The following is a 20,285-nucleotide window of genomic DNA, read 5'->3' as shown; positions in this document are numbered from 1 at the left end:
ATGGTCAGTATCTTTGATATGGTCAAAAATAACAGGGTTGCACTTCCCCCTGTCCCTCTTTCTGTAAAGGTAATCCATCAGAGTGACCATTGTTGATTCAGTTTGAAAAGAAAGACTGAGCTCACACAGATATTGAATGTCATCCAGGAACACTGGAAGTTATCCCGCCATTACCCTCTTCACTACATCTCCCCCAAAGGGTATTTGCAAGTGCCCAGTAGTCATTACAAACCACTGGGTTTAGGGTGGGCATTTAAGGAGCAGAACACAGCACAGTTTTATAGGAAGTGGATACCACCTCATTCTGCAATGATGTGTTAACTACACTCTGGACAAACCGGGTCATTTATTCTTTCTTTATCAGGCTGCATCTATTGGAAATGATCACATGACACTGAGTCAGAAGTAGCAGTGGACATCCCAAGTGGATCTGTTGAAGTAATGGCATTGAAGTCACCAGGGAGTAGAGCAACCTTATCCTCAAAGTGTCTTGCAAATCTCTCTAAGTTAGGCAGTGTGGGTGATACTCCAACAGTACCTCAAATCTATTTCTTTAGACCTGCGACAGAGGCCGGTCCTCCAGTCCTGCTCCAAGGAGGAGGAGTTTCCTGGTGATGGAGAATGAACTTTGGTGGACCATATCCACTCCCCTGTCTTTCACCTGTAGTCTGAGTTGCACAAAATACCATGATTGATACTGAAGGAGTGTCAAAATGTGTGTTTTCTACCCTTCCACTGTTAGCACTCAGTATACTTAATCCAAAAAGACAAGGGCAGATGGAAGAGCACACCTCAAGTGTCAGTGGGCCCTAAGGCTTCTACAGAATGTAATTGGGAAGGCTCAATATATGCCACAGGGATGTTGACACTGGTAAAATATTAAGATTGCCACCAGACCTTTTTAAAATAGCTCATATTGTTTCAGGCCAGTTGCCAGATGAAGGTTACTTTTAAGGCACTTTTTTTTCTCTCTTCTTCCACTTTGGCCCATCAATAAATGTATTTATACAGCCACGTAAATACAGTCTGTATTTATACAGACTATATACCAGAGCTTGGAATAGTTACTTTTTAAAACTACAACTCCCATCAGCCCCAGCCTGCATGGCCACAGGATTGGGCTCATGGGAGTTGTAGTTCAAAAAAGTAACTTTTCCAAGTTCTGCTATATACTATAGTCAGCATGGATTGTTCACATTCGTCAGTGTTAAATTGAAAATACCCCCATGCCATTCTGATGCTTCCCATAAGCTAATTGCAAAACAAAACCTTACAAAACTTCTAGTCTTGAACTCAGAAACATTTGGTTAACAACCCTCTAACTTTTCATGATGATACACAAAACAGTCAGACAGAATACAGAGTTCAAAATGTAAAAAGAGGGGGGGAAACCCAGATCCATTTTGGACTTTTTTCTGCAGTTTAAAAGTTTTAAAATATGCCTGATTTTCTAATTAATTGAATAATTTTGCATTGAACTCAATGTTAACTTTGGGCATGCTCAGTAAGAGCCAACTGTCAGTGTTCTAAAAGCCAGACTCACAGATGCTTGGCTTGGCTAATCAGGGGGCCACAACCACACCAGACCTTTATTTCACTTTAGACAGTCCTGGCTTCCCCCAAAGAATCCTGGGAAGTGTTGTTCGAGAAGGGTGCTGAGAGGAGATTCCTATTCCCCTGACAGAGCTCTAGTGGCCAGAGTGGTTTAACAGTCAGCCACTCTGATTGAAACTCTGTAACAGGAACAGGGCATCTCCTAGAAACTCTCAGCATCCTTCACTAACGACACGCTCCAGGATTCTTTGGGAGAAGCCATGCCTGTCTAAAATGGAATGAAGGTCTGGTGTGGATGTGACCAGGGACAGCTTTGGTTTCAATTTGGGTGGGAGGCTACATGTGTCTGCTGTAGAATTAAAAGGTGTCGGTAACCCTGAAAAAGAATGTTACTGTTCACAATGTTTTCCTTTTGGAAAGGAAGGGGGCTTCCCCTCTGCCCAGTGGCCGCTCATCCATCTAATCTCATCCCCCTCCCCTCTCCCTTCCTCCCTCGCCCTTCCCTTCCTGTCTCTCCCCCAGGTCAGTTTCACATATCCCAAGCATTATTACAGAAAGCCAGTATGATGTAGTAGTTAGAGTGTTGGACTATGACCTGGGAGACCACTGTTCAAATCCCCACACAGCCATGAAGTACACTGAGTGACCTTGGGACAGTCACTGCCTGCCAGCCTCAGAGGAAGGCAATGGTAAGGCCATCTCTGAATACCGCTTACCATGAAAACCCTATTCATAGGGTCGTCATACGTTGGAATCAACATGAAGGCAGTCCATTTCCATTTCAAGTATGATTGCACTGAACTAAAAAAACATACAAATGACCAAACCTGTCTGCCCTTCCTCCTCCCTCCTATCCCCTCCTTCTTGCCCCTTCCCTCCCCTTTCCTTAACCCTCTCTTCCCCTCCCCCACCCACTCCAATGCCCTCCTTCCCTCTCCTCCTCCTTCCCCTGCCCTCTGCCCTCCTCCCTCCTCCTCCCCCATGGTCAGTTTTACCTATCCTAAACATGATTACACAGGAGTAAATCCTACTGAACCCAATAAGCATGGAAGTGATCAAACCTGCCATCCCCTCCTCCTTCCTCACATCACCTCTCTTTTGGGCCTTCCCTCCCTCTTCTTACACACCTCCCCCTCCCCTTCCAATACCTTCCTTCCCCTCCCATTCCTTCTGCTCCCCTACACACCTTCCTCCTTCCCTTCCCTTCCCTTTCTCCCTCTTCCTCCTCCATGGTCAGATATGTCTATCCTAGCTATGATTGCATGGGAGTAAATCCCACTGAACTCAATAAGAATGCAAATGGTCAGACCTGCCTTTCTCCTTCTTCCCCTCTCTTCTGCCTCCCTCCTCCCTTCTTCCTCTCCTCCCCTCTTCCTTTTCCCCTGCCTATTCCAGGTCTCTCTCCCCATGGTCAGTTTCACCTATCCGAAGCTTGATTGCAGGGGAGTAAGCTCAAAAAACATGCAAATGATCAATCCATTCTCAGCAAACTTGCACAGGATCACATTTCTTACCTTCCAGATTAAAAAGCAGAGAAATTCACTAATAGGCAAAAAACCCTTGCGATTTAAGAACATACCTATAGTGAACAGATATTTCTATCAAACTTTAAAAAGCAGGGAAATTGGGAAGCTATAGTGAATGCACCTGGGGAGCAGGAGGCCTGACCTGCTCTCTGAGATATTGTACTGCCCTACCAATTTGTCAAAGGGCAAACACAATTTGGGTTGGTCTTTCACAGTCGAATCCCCTTCCTGTGTAGTTTAGAAGAATTTTATCTTTATTTTGCAGCAGTATGCAGTGTGTACACAGGGATACTCGAAACCTGGTTACATAGCTTCCTGGTCTACAAACATTGCTACAGGCTGAGTGTAGGAATATGAAGAGGAAGAGAAAAAAATGAGTATGTAGAGGAAACAAAAAGTAATCAGTGTAATCGATGTAGGAACATGGAACATAGGATTTGTCTTCTACTGATTCATACCATTGGTCCAATTAGCTCATTATTGTCAGCACTTACTGGCAGTGGCTCTGCATGGTTTCAGACAGAGAATATTTTCCTACCTGAAGATACCAGGAATTGAAATCCTAGCCCCTTGCTGTAATCATGGGGGGCCTGTTGTGGAGCAGCATGTTACCCCAGGCAAAAGTGTCTGCCCTCAGTTTTAGTACGTGACTGAGCCAATCTTAAAATGCTCTGAAAAGCATAATAGGTATGCTTTTGTCATAAATTAAGATAGAAATGGCATTGGGCAGAATCAGACACAAAGGGGACCCCATAAGGGGTCTAGTGGGGTATGTGTGGGTCACACCCCTAGCTCAGGTCTCATTTGGCATTTGCTAACCCCCATTGTTTGCCCAGTGGAATCCAAAGGGCATTGGCTCGTGCCATACTGGGGTCTAATGATGGCCAATATTCATGGGTGACTCCCTGAGTTGTTAGTTGGGGAACAAACATTCCCTCAGCAAGGGCTGTTGAAATGAAAGCAGATCCTCAGTCTGATGAGATGCCAACCCCATTTACTTGTTGTAATCTAATCAAGTTGTGGCCTATTTTCACCCATAATTTTTTTCTGGCTGTTTTATTCCCATGGCTGATGGGAGGCTGCATCCTGAGTCTACCTCACAATCATGAATCTTCTTTAAGTTCTCTACCAATGGTTATAATGCAAGAATAACAATTGTGGGGCCAATCATTCACACACAGAACAGGATATGATCCCATTTTTATAGACCTCTAAACAGTTTTAGAAGCATGATCTAAGAGCTTCAATAAAGCAATCTTAATGTCTTTATTTCTCATGCTGTAGATGAATGGATTCAACATGGGAGGAATTACGGTATACATCACAGAAAATGCTATGTCCAGAGCAGAAGAAGCATTAGTGGGAGGCCTTGCATTGGCAATAACTGCACTGAAAATAAGTATAGAGACAACAGTGAGGTGGGGAAGGCAAGTGGAGAGGGCTTTTTTCTGACCATGCACTGAAGGAATTCTGAGCACTGTAGAAAAGATCTGCATGTATGTTATGATGATGAAAATGAAGCACCCTAATGCTATAACACAGCTTAGCAGAACCAGTCCGACTTCAACTAAGTAAAAGTCAGAGCAGGAGAGATTCAGTAATTTTGGGATTTCACAGAAGAACTGATTGACTGTATTAGAACAGAAGGTGTTTGCAAAAGTGCCACAAGTGTGTAACATGGAATAAAGCATACTATAAATCCACACAATGGCTGCCATCCGGATACAGGCTCCTCTGTGCATAATTGTCTCATATTGTAATGGGTTGCAAATGGCAACAGAACGATCGTGTGCCATTACTGTCAGAAAGAAAATATCTGAAGCTGCAAAGAATAAGTAGAAGAAAACTTGAGCCACACACCCAGAATAAGAAATGGACCTGCTGTTCATGAGGGAATTGACCATGGATTTGGGTATGATGACAGAAACAGAACCAATGTCCACCATGGCCAAGTTTGTTAGGAAAAAGTACATTGGTGTATGAAGGTGATGATCAAGGGCTACTGCGGCAATGATGAGAAGATTCCCCATGATGGTTGTCAAGTACATTGCTAGAAACAGAAAGAAGTGTAAGATCTGTAGTTTTCGTTGTTCTGAGAATTCCCACAGCAGAAACGTGGATATGGATGTAAAATTGCTCATTTTGTCTTCGGTACTTGCATACTTTCTGTAGGAGGAAGAAACCGAGAACTGTTATTCTGCCGACACTCATGAATGGGTTAATTTAAACAAGTTTTCAATTTCACTATAAAATCCATAGTAGTGGAGAAACAAATTGTGTTTAGTGGTGACTTCAAAATCTGTTGGTAACCTCAATGTGTTCGTATTTGTTATCACAAGTGTTTATTTCAGTCAAAATACACATTATTGCAAAGCCCCTTTTATTACATTTCCTTTGGGGAAAAACCCACTTTTTCCATTATTGCATGGAGTAATATTTTAGAAGAAAGTGGCAGAAATATGATTGAAAACACATAAAAGAGGGAAACCAGCTCTGAATACCACTTACCATGAAAACCCTATGAACAATTCAACACAAGATAGTGCTGGAAGATGACACCCCCAGGTCAGAAGGCACTTACCGAGCTACTGGGGAAGAACAAAGGACAAGTACGAGTAGCGCTGTGACTAATAATGCAGCTGGGTCAAAGCTGAAAGGAAGCCCAGAGGCTGATGCACACAGATGTGAAAGGAGAGTCTGGAGTTACACGTCACACACAATAAGAACATGGAATGAAAAAAGCATGAACCAGGGGAAGCTAGAAATTGTCAAGCAGGAAATGGAACATATCAACATTACAATACTTGGTGTGTCATAAACTGCATTTTATGATAGACAATGTATGGTGGATGTGTGATAGTCGCCTCCACTCGCACCATGGGCGCCGACTTACAAGATCGTCCTTGAATGGTTTGCTTCTTATTCCTCCAACAAAAGCAGCGAGATTGGGGAGGACACGGTCCAGAGCTTTTTCAGTGTGGCTCCCTCACTTTCGAATTCTTTGCCAACTGGCCTCCGTCAGGCCCCTTCCTTGTTATGCTTTTGTTGGGCCTTGAAAACCTGGCTCTTTAAGGGGGTTAGGGTGGCAGGGGGTTAGGGTGGCAGAGGATAGTTCTGTGGGGATTTATTCAGTTTTTACATTTTAAATTTTATACTGTTTGCTTTTTGAATTGTTTTAACATGGATTGTATTGTATTTTGTTGTACACCGCCCAGAGTGGCAGATTAACCTCAGTTAGAGGGGCGTCTAACAAATCTAATAAATAAATAAATAAACTCCTTGAATCTTTGGTGAGTATTCATAGAAAAGAACAATTCATCAGGATCTGGATATGATAACTGATAAATCTACTTGCATGTTCATCAAACAGCTATTTGGATGTCAGCATTCATTGATCAGTTAGTGGCTAATGGCTTGTATAGTAGCTCAAACACAATACTTTTCAAAGTGGAGACAGCTGATATGAGAAAAGCATGCTGCCTCTTACCAGATAAGAGCATATGGAACTTCAGAAATTGCATTGTACCAAATAAGACCATTGGAGTAGTTAGCACAGTACTGTCAACACTGTCTGGAAGCAGCTCTCCAGAGTTTTAGCTGGGATTCCTTCCCGACTCTACCTGGAGACACCAAAGATTGAACTTGGGACCTTTTGTATGTATATGCTCTACCGCTAGGTTACAGCCCTTCCCCTTGTTCATCTTGACCTATATTGTTTTCTCAATTTCCCCCCAGACATGTGCTTACCATATGTTAAGCATTGAAACACCCATCATCCCTGACCACAGACCATGTTGACTGCAAGGGATGGGAGCTGGGTCTAAAACATCTCAAGGACACTGACTTGGGGACAGCTGATCTACTCTGACAGGCATTAGGCCTCTGCTGTCTCTGGTAAAGAGCTTCTATGTTACTGGCCTGCTATCTAATCATATGATTTTGACTGGAACTGCCAGGCATTGAAATTGCAATCTGGGATGTGCTCTGACTGTTTCGGGTCCTCAACTCTGAGGCACTGAGAGATGCAACACAGAGTATATATGCATGGATAAGGTTATAATCTAAGGCAGAAAAGTATTATGAATGTAGACTGTTATAGTTAAATAGTTAATTGCATGCATGACCTTCACACAAAACCACCTGATGGATTTCACAGATCAGAAGGGTTATTGTTCGTTCAAAAGCACACCTAGAAGAGTTCATTGAGTGATACTGATCCAGAGTGGATTTATGTTCCTGTGGCATGCAACATAGATCTAGAGCAGCCAGCTAACCCTGAAGATCATTCATTATATGTGTGAATGTTGAAAGCATGAGTTCACATTACATTATCCTTTCTTTTTTATGAACTAGAAAAATTACATATTGTAGATTATCATATTAATGGAAAAGGAGCAGTGATCTAGCATTAAATTTTACTCCATCACACATGAATATCCCAGTTGAATATAGCCCATTTCTATCACAGATTCATCAAACACATATAACTCAATCAAATCAACAGTAATTTTCAAGGAAAAGAAAAGGTTGACAAACATCTCTAGATTACATCAAAATAACAGGAAAAGATCCAGCTCTCTTAAAACATATTGAAATACCTTTCCCTGTAAGATTCAGCTTCCCCTCTAGGTGCTTTAGGGTATGGTGTGTTGATGATTTGCAAGTCAAACCTTTTTTAACTTTCCTGTGGCACTTGTCATAGTATGTGTAGCTGATTTTAGCCTGTATGTTATTTAAAAAACATATTTAGATGCCTATATAATAGTAATAGTCAACAAATTATGCATCAGCTATTAGTGACATACCACATGGGATGGAAGGTTATTTCAAGTCTGTTTTGGCATGTGGGGATCTTACTCCCAAGAGTTGAGCACACCTGATTAGAAAACATTGTTGCTGTTTCTCTGATGAATTAAAGGAATGAGTAATACATGTGCTTAATCTATGAAAAAAAATGATCACAGTTGGGTGAGATTTATGTCAAGTATTTATTTATTTATTTATTTATTGTACTTGTATACCTCCCCATAGCCGAAGCTCTCTGGGTGGTTTACAGTAACTAAAAACATTAACACAAATACAATTTAAAACACATCTTATAAAAACAATTTAAAACACATCTTATAAAAACAATTTAAAAAACAATTTAAAAATTTAAAACAATATAAAACACATGCTAAAAGAAGAGGAAAATCTTGACCTGGCGCCAAAAAGATAATAGTGTTGATGCCAGGCGCACCTTGTCAGGTACATCATTCCATAATTTGTGGCCCACCACTGAGAAGGCCCTCTCCCTGGTTGCCATCCTCCAAGCTTCCCTTGGAGTAGGCACCCGGAGGAGGGCCTTTGATCTTGAACATAGTGTAAGGGTGGGTTCATATTGGGAGATGCGTTCCATCAGGTATTGTGGTCCCAAGCCATGTAAGGCTTTATAGGTCAAAACCAGCACCTTGAATCAAGCTTGGAAACATACAGGCAGCCAGTGCAAGTGGGCCAGAATGGGTTTTATATGTTCAGATGGTCTGGTCCCTGTTACCAATTTGTCCGCTGCATTTTGCACAAGCTGAAGTTTCCGAACTGTCTTCAAAGGCAGCCCCACGTAGAGTGCATTGCAGTAATCTAATTTGGAGGTTACCAGAGCATGGACAACTGAAGCCAGGTTATCCCTGTCCAGATAGGGATGTAGTTGGGCCACCAACCAAAGTTGATAAAAGGCACTCTGTGCCACCAAGGCTACCTGAGCCTCAAGTGACAGAGACGATTCTAGAAGTACACTCATGCTACAAACCTGCTCCTTCAGGGGGAGTGCAACCCCATCCAGGACAGGTTGGACATCCACCATCTGGTCAGAAGAACCACCCACTAGCAGCATCTCAGTCTTGTCTGGATTGAGCCTTAGTTTATTGGGTCAGGGGAGTAGTTAATGCCTCTCTACAACAAGGCAGAATTCCATCATGCTTAAAGGAGGCAGTTATAAGACCACTGCTGAAAAAGCCCTCCCTGGATCCCTCTTTACTAGGTAACTACCGGCCAGTCTCCAATATTCCATTTTTAAGCAAGATAATAGAGCGTGTGGTGGTCGCCCAACTCCAGAGATTCCTGGATGATACGGATTATCTGGATCCATTTCAATCTGGCTTCAGGCCTGGCTATGGGACAGAGACGGCTTTGGTCGCCTTGGTGGATGACCTACGCAGAGAACTGGACAGGGGGAGTGTGTCTCTGCTGGTTCTACTGGACCTCTCAGCAGCTTTTGATACCATCGATCATGGTATCCTTCTGGGCCGCCTTACTGACATGGGACTTGGGGGCACTGTGTTACAGTGGCTCCAGTCCTTCCTGGAGGACTGTACCCAGAAGGTGGTACTGGGGGACTCCTGCTCGACCCCTTGGCCATTGACCTATGGGGTCCCTCAGGGTTCCGTTTTGTCCCCCATGTTATTCAACATCTACATGAAACTGCTGGGAGAGGTTGTCCGGGGTTTGGGGGTTTGGTGCCATCAGTATGCTGATGACACTCAACTCTATTTCTCTTTGCCACCTGAAGCCAAGAAAGCCGTAGAGGTCCTAAACCAGTGTCTGGAATCAGTGATGGACTGGATGAGGGCAAACAAGTTGAGATTAAATCCTGACAAAACAGAGGTACTCCTGGTCAGTCGGAGGACAGATCAGGAAATAGGGATTCAACCGGTGCTGGATGGGGTCGCACTCCCCCTGAAGTCTCAGGTTCGCAGTTTGGGTGTACTCCTGGACTCCCCTTTGAATTTGGAGGCCCAGATTGCTGCTGTATCCAGGAGCACATTTGCCCAATTAAAATTGGTGCTCCAGCTGCGCCCGTTCCTGGAGCTACCTGATCTGACTAGGGTGATGTATGCCTTGGTTACATCCCGCTTAGACACTGTAACGTGCTCTACGTAGGGCTGCCTTTGAAGACTGTTCGGAAACTTAAATTGGTACAAAGAGCTGCAGCCAGAGTGCTAACCGGGGCTGGTTACAGGGACCATACAACTCCCCTGTAACAACAGCTCCACTGGCTGCCAATTTGTTTCCGGTCACAATTCAAAGTGCTGGTTTTGACCTACAAAGCCCTATATGGCTCAGGTCCAGACTATTTGACAGATCGTATCTCCCTACATGAACCTGTCCGGGATGTGAGATCTTCAGGTGAGGCCCTTCTTGTGTTCCCCACACCTTCGCAAGCACATATGATGCGGACACGAGATAGGGCCTTTTCGGTGGCCGCCCCTAGGCTGTGGAACTCCCTTCTGAGTGAGGTGCGATCAGCTCCCTCCTTGCCATCTTTCCAGCGACAAGTAAAGACTGTTTTATTTCAATGGGCATTTGGGATAGAGAACGACCAGGATTAAGTGTCATAGGTTTGGTGATTACATTATGTGATTTTATTATTTTAAATTGTCTGCTGTTTTTAACCTATATTTTATGGTTTTAATTTTTCTCATAGTTTAATTCTTTTTTAATAATATACTCTGTATGTTTTAATGGTGTTGTTTTTAGTTGTAAGCTGCTCTGAGTCCTACTGGAAAAAGGGCGGGGTAGAAATAAAGTTTATTATTATTATTATTATTATTATTATTATTATTATTATTATTATTAGCCCTCATCCAGTCCATTGTCGCAGCCAGGCATTGGTTCAGCATATTGACAGCCTCACCTGAAGAAGATGAGAAGGAGAAATAGAGCTGTGTGTCATCAGCATACTGATGGCAATGCACTCCAAAGCTCCGGATGACCGCACCCAACAGTTTCATGTAGATGTTGATCAGCATGGGGGACAGAAATGACCCCTGCGGAACCCCATACTGGAGACTCCAGGGTGCCAAGCAATGTTCCCCAAGCACCACCTTCTAGAGGCAACCTGCTAAGTAGGAGCAGAACCACTCCCTCTGTCTCTCTCCTGACGAAGGTCATCATACAGGGCAACCAAGGCTGTTTCTGTGCCAAAACCGGGCCTGAAACCCGACTGAAATGGATCCAGATAATCGGTCTCATCCAAGAGTGTCTGGAGCTGGCCCGCAACCACTCGTTCAAGGACCTTGCCCAGGAATGGAACATTTGCTACCAGCCTATATTTATTAAGATTTTCTGGGTCCAGGAAGGGTCTCTTCAGGAGTGGTCCCACTACCGCCTCTTTCAGGCCGCCAGGGACCACCCCCTCTCGCAGAGAGGCATTAATCACCTCCCTGGTCTAGCCAGCTGTTCCATTCCTGCTAGCTTTTATTAGCCAAGAAGGGCAAGGATCCAGCATAGAAGTGGTTGCACGAACCTGTCCAAGCACCTTGTCAACGTCCTCAAGCTGCACCAACTGAAACTCATCCAAGAAATCGGGACAAGGCTGTACTCTGGATACCTTGCTTGATTCACTTGCTATAACACTGGAGTGTAAGTCCTGGTGGATGCTAAAGATTTTGTCCTGGAAGTGCCTAGCAAATTCATTACAACGGGCCTCAGATGGTTCTACCTTGTCCCTGGGGCCAGAGTGTAATAGCCCTGGACAATTCTGAAGAGCTCCACTGGGCAGCAGAGTGATGATTTGATGGTGGCAGCAAAATATTGCATTTTGCTGCCCTTACTGCCCCTAAATACAGCTTACCATAGGCACTTACCAGTGGATTATTGCATCCACTAGGAGTTCGTCTCCATCTGCACTCAAGCCGTCTCTGATATTGTTTCATCGCTCTCAGCTCTGGGGTATACCATGGAGCCGTACGATCTCTACACAGGAGAGAACGCTCAGGAGCAACCATGTCAACCGCCCAGGTCATTTCTGTGTTACACAGTTCAACCAGGGTTTTGACAGGATTTATATCAAGTATTATGCCACATTTCTTTAGTTATTTCAAAATACAGTTGGCAAATCATTTAATGTTGAGGAAACTCTTATCTCAAAAGATGGGATAGAGCACAAAATGTGAAATTTGTTGCAAAAGGGCCTATTTTACTGATACACTTGGGGTGGGGCTTTAACTATCCTCACAGCATTTGAAAAACATGCCAAGCTTCTAAATGGTGAATTGGCAGATCAGATTTGGTTTGAGATTATCCATAAAAACCAGATTTGATTTTTGGATTCCAGAGAGATATCCAGATGCAATGTCTTGATGCTCCAGCATATCTTTCAATAACAGAAATAAACCAGTATTGAAAGTCTGGCAGCCTGTATCATTGTTCTCACAATTATTGACCTTCCCCCATTGCTCTCACCATCTCCAAAGAGTATGGGACAGCCAATCCAATCAACATTAATGGGCTCAAGTTGCAGGAAGCCAGATTTTAACTGGACATCAGGAAAAAATTCCCTAACTGTTAGAGCCATATGACAATTGAACCAATTACCTAGAGAGGTAGTGGGCTCTCCAACACTGGAGGCATTCAAGAGGCAGCTGGACAGCCATCTGTCAGAAATGCTTTGATTTGGATTCCTGCATTGAGTAGGGGGGTGGACTTGATGGCCTTATAGGCCCCTTCTAACTCTACTATTCTATGATTCTATGAACATAAGAAGAATGTTTAAATTGGTTCCAGGCTGAAGCAGCCCTTGGCAAAGCAGCAACCAATGGCACTGCTTACAAGAATTTAGTAACATGTGCCTCTGTGTATATGGTGAGTGGCGGCAACACCTGCCATCTCCAAAGCGGTAGAATTACATTTTTGTATGTTTGTAGGTGTTCTTACTTTGCTTCTTTTCTGTGTTACTACCATTCCTACAGAGAATCTAACCTGGAAAGTTATATTTCTCTCATTATTCATCCTACAAATCTCTGTCATATTTTTTAAAATTAATTTCAAAGCCTTTTAATTGGTTAATGATATATGATGGTGAGGACAGTCTTTTGTGTTTCAAACAGGAGGTTATGCTCTATTTCTATTTTGGGCACATTAACTGTTGAATCTGAAATGGCAGTTTGATGTAAAATCAGACTGATTACAATATGTTGCTACTTAAGCAATGACTCTAGCTGTTGGGAAAAAAACAAGCTTGGCCTGCCCAAGATGCATGTTTTCAGCCTGCTATGCTTAAATCACGCCACTTAAGGAAAGGTGGGCATGGTCAATTAAAAACATAGAGCATACCTAGAATTTTGCTAGAATATATTTCACCTCCCACTGTTTTATCTTATGCAAACTGAGACACTCCTCATGTCCATTGGCCACTATTATGCAGAACAATCAGTGCCATTATTCTACAATTTTTGGAGCTTTTTTTAATGTTGCTGTACTTCACAGAAAAAGAACTAAAAAAATGATTTACTACAGGAAACTTCACTAAAATTGCAAACTAAATCATACATATTTGAAGTGACTATCTGATCTAGGTCAACTCTCTTAATTTTGTTGCTTCCTCCCTGCTAAAACAAGATCAGCACAGGGCATGTCTTGTTTCTGTTATTTGGGCTGATTGCAGGTGTTGCCAGCACTCATCATATGCCAGAGCTTGGAAAAGTTACTTCTTAAAACTACAACTCCCATCAGCCCCAGCCAGCATGGCCACTGGAGTGGGCTGATGGGAGTTGTAGTTCAAAAAAGTAACTGAAAAGTTCTGGCATATGCTCAGAAGCACATGTTACCAAATTCTTCCAAGTTATACAGAAGTGAATTGGACTGTGAAAGACCAACCCAAATTGTGTTTGCATTTTGACAAATTTATAGGGCAATACAATATCTCAGAGAGGAGGTCAGGTCTCCTGTTTCCCTGTTGCATTCACTATAGCTGCCCAATTTCCCTGCTTTTTAAAGTTTGATAGAAATATCTGTTAGCTATAGATAGACTTGAACCTGGCCCAATATCATATGGGCAGCCATTGAGGGTGTTTTAATAGAGGTGTCACATGCTGTTGTCAATCTGCCACCATCAGTAATCTAGCTGCACATTTTTCACTAGTTGGAGGCCCTTTGACAGGCCTGTGGGCTGTGCTACATAGAGAATATCACATTATTGATGTTACCAGTGCATGGAGTATAATGGCTAGATAATCCCGATCAGATACAGCCATACCTGGTGTACCACTCAAAACTGGGTAAAAGGCAATCATAGCCACAGAGGCCACTTGAGCCTCTACTGACAAAGATGAATCTAAGAGTATTCCCAACATATTTACTTACTCTTTTAGAGGGAGTTCAACCCTATCCAGAAGAAGCAGTTGGCCTATCTTGCAGATATGAGAACAACCTACTCATAGATCTTCCATCTTTCTAGAATTCAAACACAGTTTATAGGTGCTATATAGCATTGGTGTGAACATAGTGACATTTGGAACCCCATAACTCAAGTTCCAGGTGTTCAAAGAGCACTTCCTCAATTGTACTCGGGATTCTTCCATACCAGTAGTAATGGAAATATTGTAAGACAATGCCTCCAATTCCCATCACATACAGTCAGTCCAAGGGGATACCAAGGTCAGTATTTTTGATGCGGTCAAAGATAACAGGGTTGATAACAGGGTTGCACTCCCCCCTGTCCCCCTTTCTGTAAAGGTAATCCATCAGAGTGACCATTGTTGATTCAGTTTGAAAAGAAAGACTGAGTTCATATTTACACTGATAATGAGGATCATCCAGGAACACTTGAAGTTATCCCGCCGTTACCCTCTTCACCACTTTACCCCCCAAGAAAGGGTATTTGCAAGTGCCCAGTAGTTATTACAAACCACTGTGTTTGAAAAATGGAAATGGACTTCCTTCAAGTCGATTCCGACTTATAGAGACCCTATGAATAGGGTTTTCATGGTAAGCGGTATTCAGAGATGACCTTACCATTGCCTTCCTCTGAGGCTGAGAGGCAGTGACTGGCCCAAGGTCACCCAGTGAGCTTCATGGCTATGTGGGGATTCGAACCCTGGTCTCCCAAGTCTAGTGTCGGCATTTAAGGAGCAGAACAAGTACAGCTTTAGAGGAAGTGGATACCACCACATTTTGCAATGATGTGTTAACAACATTCTGGATACACCAGGTCATTTATTCTTTCTGTATTATGATGATGCATTTATTGGAAATGATCACATAACACTGAGTCAGAAGAAGCAGTGGACATCCCAAGTAGATCTGTTGAAGTAATGGCATTGAAGTCACCATGCAGTTGAGCAACCTTATTTTCAAAGTGACTTGCAAATCTCTCTAAGTTTGGCAGTGTGGAGTCAAATGCAGTGAAGCAAAATCACCCTTCCCTAGGAAGTGGTCTGACCATGAATATGAATCAGTTTCTATCCCACCTAATTCCATACCACCACCCCTCACCACTTGGAGGAAACACCAAATGAAAGGAAGGTCTTGCTCTATGCGTCAAGCCAATGAGGGACTCCCGCAGTTGCCATGGAGCTCATGAAATCCTGAGCATAACACAAGGTATCCTAAGCATTGATATTAAATCACCCAGGACCATTGTCCTAGACTCCTCCAGCAGCAGACTGGAAATGAAACTCAACCAGCCCAGATAGGGAAGCAGGATGGGAGATACACCAACAATACCTCAAATCTGTTTCTTTAGACCAGCAACAGAGGCTAGCCCTCCAGTCCTGCTCCAAGAAGGAGCAGTTTCCTGGTGATGGACTTTGGTGGACCACATCCACTCCCCTGCCTCTCACCTGTACTCTGAGTTGGTGTTTCATCAAATACTATGATTGATACTGAAGGAGTGTCAAAATGGGTGTTTTCTACCCATCCACTGCTAGCACTCAGTATACATAATCCAAAAAGACAAGGGCAGATGGAAGAGCACACCTCAAGTGTCAAGGGGCGCTAAGGCTTCTGCAGACTGTAATTGGGAAGGCTCAATATATGCCACAGGGATGTTGACACCAATAAAATATTAAGATTACCACCAGGCGTGTTTAAAATAGCTCATTTTATTGTTTCAGGCCAGTTGCCAGATGAAGGTTACTTTTAAAATGGGTTAGGGCACATTTTCTCTCTTGTTCCACTTTGGCCCATCAATAAACATATTTATACAAGTCAGGATGGATTGCTCACATTCCCCAGTGTTAAACTGAAAATATCCCCCATGCCATTCTCATGCTTCCCATAAGCTAATTGCAAAACAAAACCTTATAAAACATATAGTCTTGACCTCAGAAATGCTTGCTTAACTACCCTCTAAATTTTCATGGTGGTACAAAGAAAAGTCAGAGACAATAGAGAGTTCAAAGTGTAAGAAGAGGAAAAAACAGACCCCTTTTGGACTTTTTTTTTATCAGAGTTCTCATAATCTGTTGAAATTAACTAAATATAAGTCACTTTCGCAGAGTAACTGTAATCCTATTACTGACCTTGCCCCATACTCTGACCATCATCTTCTGCAGTTTAAAAGTTTAAAAAATGACGGATTGATTTTTAATTAATTTAAGTAATTATACATTGAACTCAATGGGCATGCTCAGTAAGAGCCAACTGTCACAGTTTTAAAAGCCAGACTCACAGGTGCTTGGCTTGGCTAATTAGGGGGCCACAATCACACCAGACCTTTATTTCACTTTAGACAGTCCTGGCTTCCCCAAAAGAATCCTGGGAAGTGTTATTTCAGAAGGGTGCTGACAGGTAACTCCTATTCCCCTGACAAAGTGGTTTAACAGTCAGCCACTCTGATTGAAGCTCTGTGATGGGAACAGCACATTGCCTAGAAACTCTCAGCATCCTTCACTAGCGACATTCCACAGGATTCTTTGAGAGAAGCCATGACTATCTAAAATGCAATAAAGGTCTGGTGTGGATGTGGCCAGGGACAGCTTTGGTTTCAATTTGGGTGGGAGGCTACGTGTGTCTGCTTTAGAATGAAAAGGTGCAGGTAACCCTGAAAAAGAATGATACTGTTCACAATGTTTTCCTTTTGAAAAGGAAAGGGGATTCCCCTCTGCCCAGTGGCTGCTCATCCATCTAAACTCCTCCCCCTCCCCCTTCCATCCTCCCCCTCCCCTTTCTGTCTCTCCCTCAGGTCAGTTTCACATATCCCAAGCATTATTGCAGAGAGCCAGTGTGATGTAGTGGTTGGAATGTTGGACTATGACCTGGGAGACCAGTGTTCGAATCCCTACACAGTCATGAAGTACATTGAGTGACCTTAGGACAGTCACTGCCTCTCAGCCTCAGAGGAAGGCAATTGTAAGGCCATCTCTGAATACCGCTTACCATGAAAACCCTATTCATAGGGTCGTCATACGTTGGAATCAACATGAAGGCAGTCCATTTCCATTTCAAGCATGATTGCACTGAACTAAAAAAACATACAAATGATCAAACCTGACCTCCCCTCCTCCTCCCTCCTATCCCCTCCTTCTTGCCCCTTCCCTCCCCTTTCCTTCACCCTCTCTTCCCCTCCCCCACCCACTCCAATGCCCTCCTTCCCTCTCCTCCTCCTTCCCCTGCCCTCTGCCCTCCTCCCTCCTCCGTCCTCCTCCCCCATGATCAGTTTTACCTATCCTAAACATGATTGCACAGAAGTAAATCCTACTGAACCCAATAAGCATGGAAGTGATCAAACCTGCCATCCCCTCCTCCTTCCTCACATCACCTCTCTTTTGGGCCTTCCCTCTCTCTTCTTACACACCTCCCCCTCCACTTCCAATACCTTCCTTCCCCTCCCATTCCTTCTGCTCCCCTACACACCTTCCTCCTTCCCTTTCCTTTCTCCCTCTTCCTCCTCCATGGTCAGATATATCTATCCGAGCCATGATTGCATGGGAGTAAATCCCACTGAACTCAATAAGAATGCAAATGGTCAGACCTGCCTTTCTCCTTCTTCCCCTCTCTTCTGCCTCCCTCCTCCCTTCTTCCTCTCCTCCCCTCTTCCTTTTCCCCTGCCTATTCCAGATCTCTCTCCCCATGGTCAGTTTCACCTATCCGAAGCTTGATTGCAGGGGAGTAAGCTCAAAAAACATGCAAATGATCAATCCATTCTCAGCAAACTTGCACAGGATCACATTTCTTACCTTCCAGATTAAAAAGCAGAGAAATTCACTAATAGGCAAAAAACCCTTGCGATTTAAGAACATACCTATAGTGAACAGATATTTCTATCAAACTTTAAAAAGCAGGGAAATTGGGAAGCTATAGTGAATGCACCTGGGGAGCAGGAGGCCTGACCTGCTCTCTGAGATATTGTACTGCCTTACCAATTTGTCAAAGGGCAAAAACAATTTGGGTTGGTCTTTCACAGTCGAATCCCCTTCCTGTGTAGTTTAGAAGAATTTTATCTTTATTTTGCAGCACTATGCAATGTGTACACAGGGATACTCGAAACCTGGTTACATAGCTTCCTGGTCTACAAACATTGCTACAGGCTGAGTGTAGGAGAATGAAGAGAAAGAGAAAAAAATGAGTATGTAGAGGAAACAAAAAGTAATCAGTGTGACAGATATAGGAACGTGAAACATAGGATTTGTCTTCTACTGATTCATACCATTGGTCCAATTAGCTCATTATTGTCAGCACTTACTGGCAGTGGCTCTGCATGGTTTCAGACAGAGAATATTTTCCTACCTGAAGATACCAGGAATTGAAATCCTAGCCCCTTGCTGTAATCATGGGGGGCCTGTTGTGGAGCAGCATGTTACCCCAGGCAAAAGTGTCTGCCCTCAGTTTTAGTACGTGACTGAGCCAATCTTAAAATGCTCTGAAAAGCATAATAGGTATAATTTTTGTCATAAATTAAGATAGAAATGACATTGGGCAGGATCAGACACAAAGGGGACCCCATAAGGGGTCTAGTGGGGTATGTGTGGGTCATGCCCCTAGCTCAGGTCTCATTTGGCATTCACTAACCCCCATTGTTTGCCCAGTGGAATCCAAAGGGCATTGGCTTGTGCCATACTGGGGTCTAATGATGGCCAATATTCACGGGTGACTCCCTGAGTTGTTAGTTGGGTGCGGTCATCAGGAGATTTGGAGTGCGTTGCCATCAGTACGCAGATGACACGCAGCTCTATTTCTCCTTTTCATCCTCTTCAGGTGAGGCTGTCAATGTGCTGAACCGTTGCCTGGCTGCGATAATGGACTGGATGAGAGCTAAGAAACTGAGGCTCAATCCGGACAAGACTGAGATGCTGCTGGTGGGTAGTTTCTCTGACCAGATTGTGGATATACACCCTGTACTGGACGGGGTTACACTCCCCCTAAAGGAACCGGTTCGTAGTCTGGGAGTTGTTTTAGATCCTTCCCTGTCACTTGAGGCTCAAGTAGCCTCGGTGGCACGGAATGCGTTCTACCAACTTCGGTTGGTAGCCCAGCTACGTCCCTATCTGAGCAGGGAGGACCTAACATCAGTGGTACATGCTCTAGTAACCTCGTGATTGGATTACTGCAATGCGCTCTACATAGGGCTACCTTTGAAGACAGTTCGGAAGCTGAGGCTCATGCAAAATGCGGCGGCCAGACTGATAACGAAGACCAAGCGGTCTGAACACATAACACCTGTTCTGGCTCGCTTGCACTGCCTGCCAATATGCTTCCGGGCCAGATTCAAAGTGTTGGTTTTGACTTATAAAGCCTTACACGGTGCGGGACCACAATATCTGCTGGAACGCCTCTCCTGATATGAACCTGCCCATACACTGCGTTCTACATCGAAGGCCCTCCTCCGAGTTCCGACTCAGAGAGAGGCTCAGGGGGTGGTAACAAGAACTAGGGCCTTCTCGGTGGTGGCCCCTGAACTGTGGAATAGTCTCCCCGATGAGGTGCGCTTGGCACCGACTCTGCTATCTTTTCGGCGCCAAGTTAAAACCTTCCTCTTTTCTAAGGCATTTTAATCTAACTCTAATTTTAATTTAGTTTTACATTTGCTATAATTGATTTTAGACTTTTCTTTCTCTTATATGTGTTCTTGTAGTATTATTATGAGTTTTTATTGTATTTATTTGTATTTCTGCTGTAAACTGCCCAGAGAGCTATGCTAGTCGGGCGGTATAAAAATCTAACAAATAAATAAATAAATATAGTTGGGGAACAAACATCCCTCAGCAAGGGCTGTTGGAATGAAAGCAGATCCTCAGTCTGATGAGATGCCAACCCAATTTACTTGCTGTAATCTAATCAAGTTGTGGCCTATTTTCACCCATAATTTTTTCTTGGCTGCATCCTGAGTCGACCTCACAATCAAGAATCTTCTTTAAGTTCTCTACCAATGGTTATAATGCAAGGATAACAATTGCAGGGCCAACCATTCACACAGAGAACAGCATATGATCCCATTTTTATAGACCT

At 43.5% G+C, this 20,285-nt stretch overlaps 1 protein-coding gene across 1 annotated transcript; it reads right to left on the bottom strand.

Annotated features, from left to right (window-relative positions):
* Nucleotides 1-4,291: 4,291 nt before the first annotated feature.
* LOC133366714 (olfactory receptor 14A16-like) lies at nucleotides 4,292-5,221 on the bottom strand. Its single transcript, XM_061590131.1, has one exon. It carries the CDS (start codon nucleotides 5,219-5,221, stop codon nucleotides 4,292-4,294), a length of 930 nt encoding a protein of 309 aa, XP_061446115.1.
* Nucleotides 5,222-20,285: the final 15,064 nt, after the last annotated feature.

Source organism: Rhineura floridana, chromosome 11 (assembly GCF_030035675.1).
Source record: "Rhineura floridana isolate rRhiFlo1 chromosome 11, rRhiFlo1.hap2, whole genome shotgun sequence".
NCBI classification, from domain to species: domain Eukaryota; kingdom Metazoa; phylum Chordata; class Lepidosauria; order Squamata; family Rhineuridae; genus Rhineura; species Rhineura floridana.
This window is presented reverse-complemented; position numbering and strand designations above follow the sequence as displayed.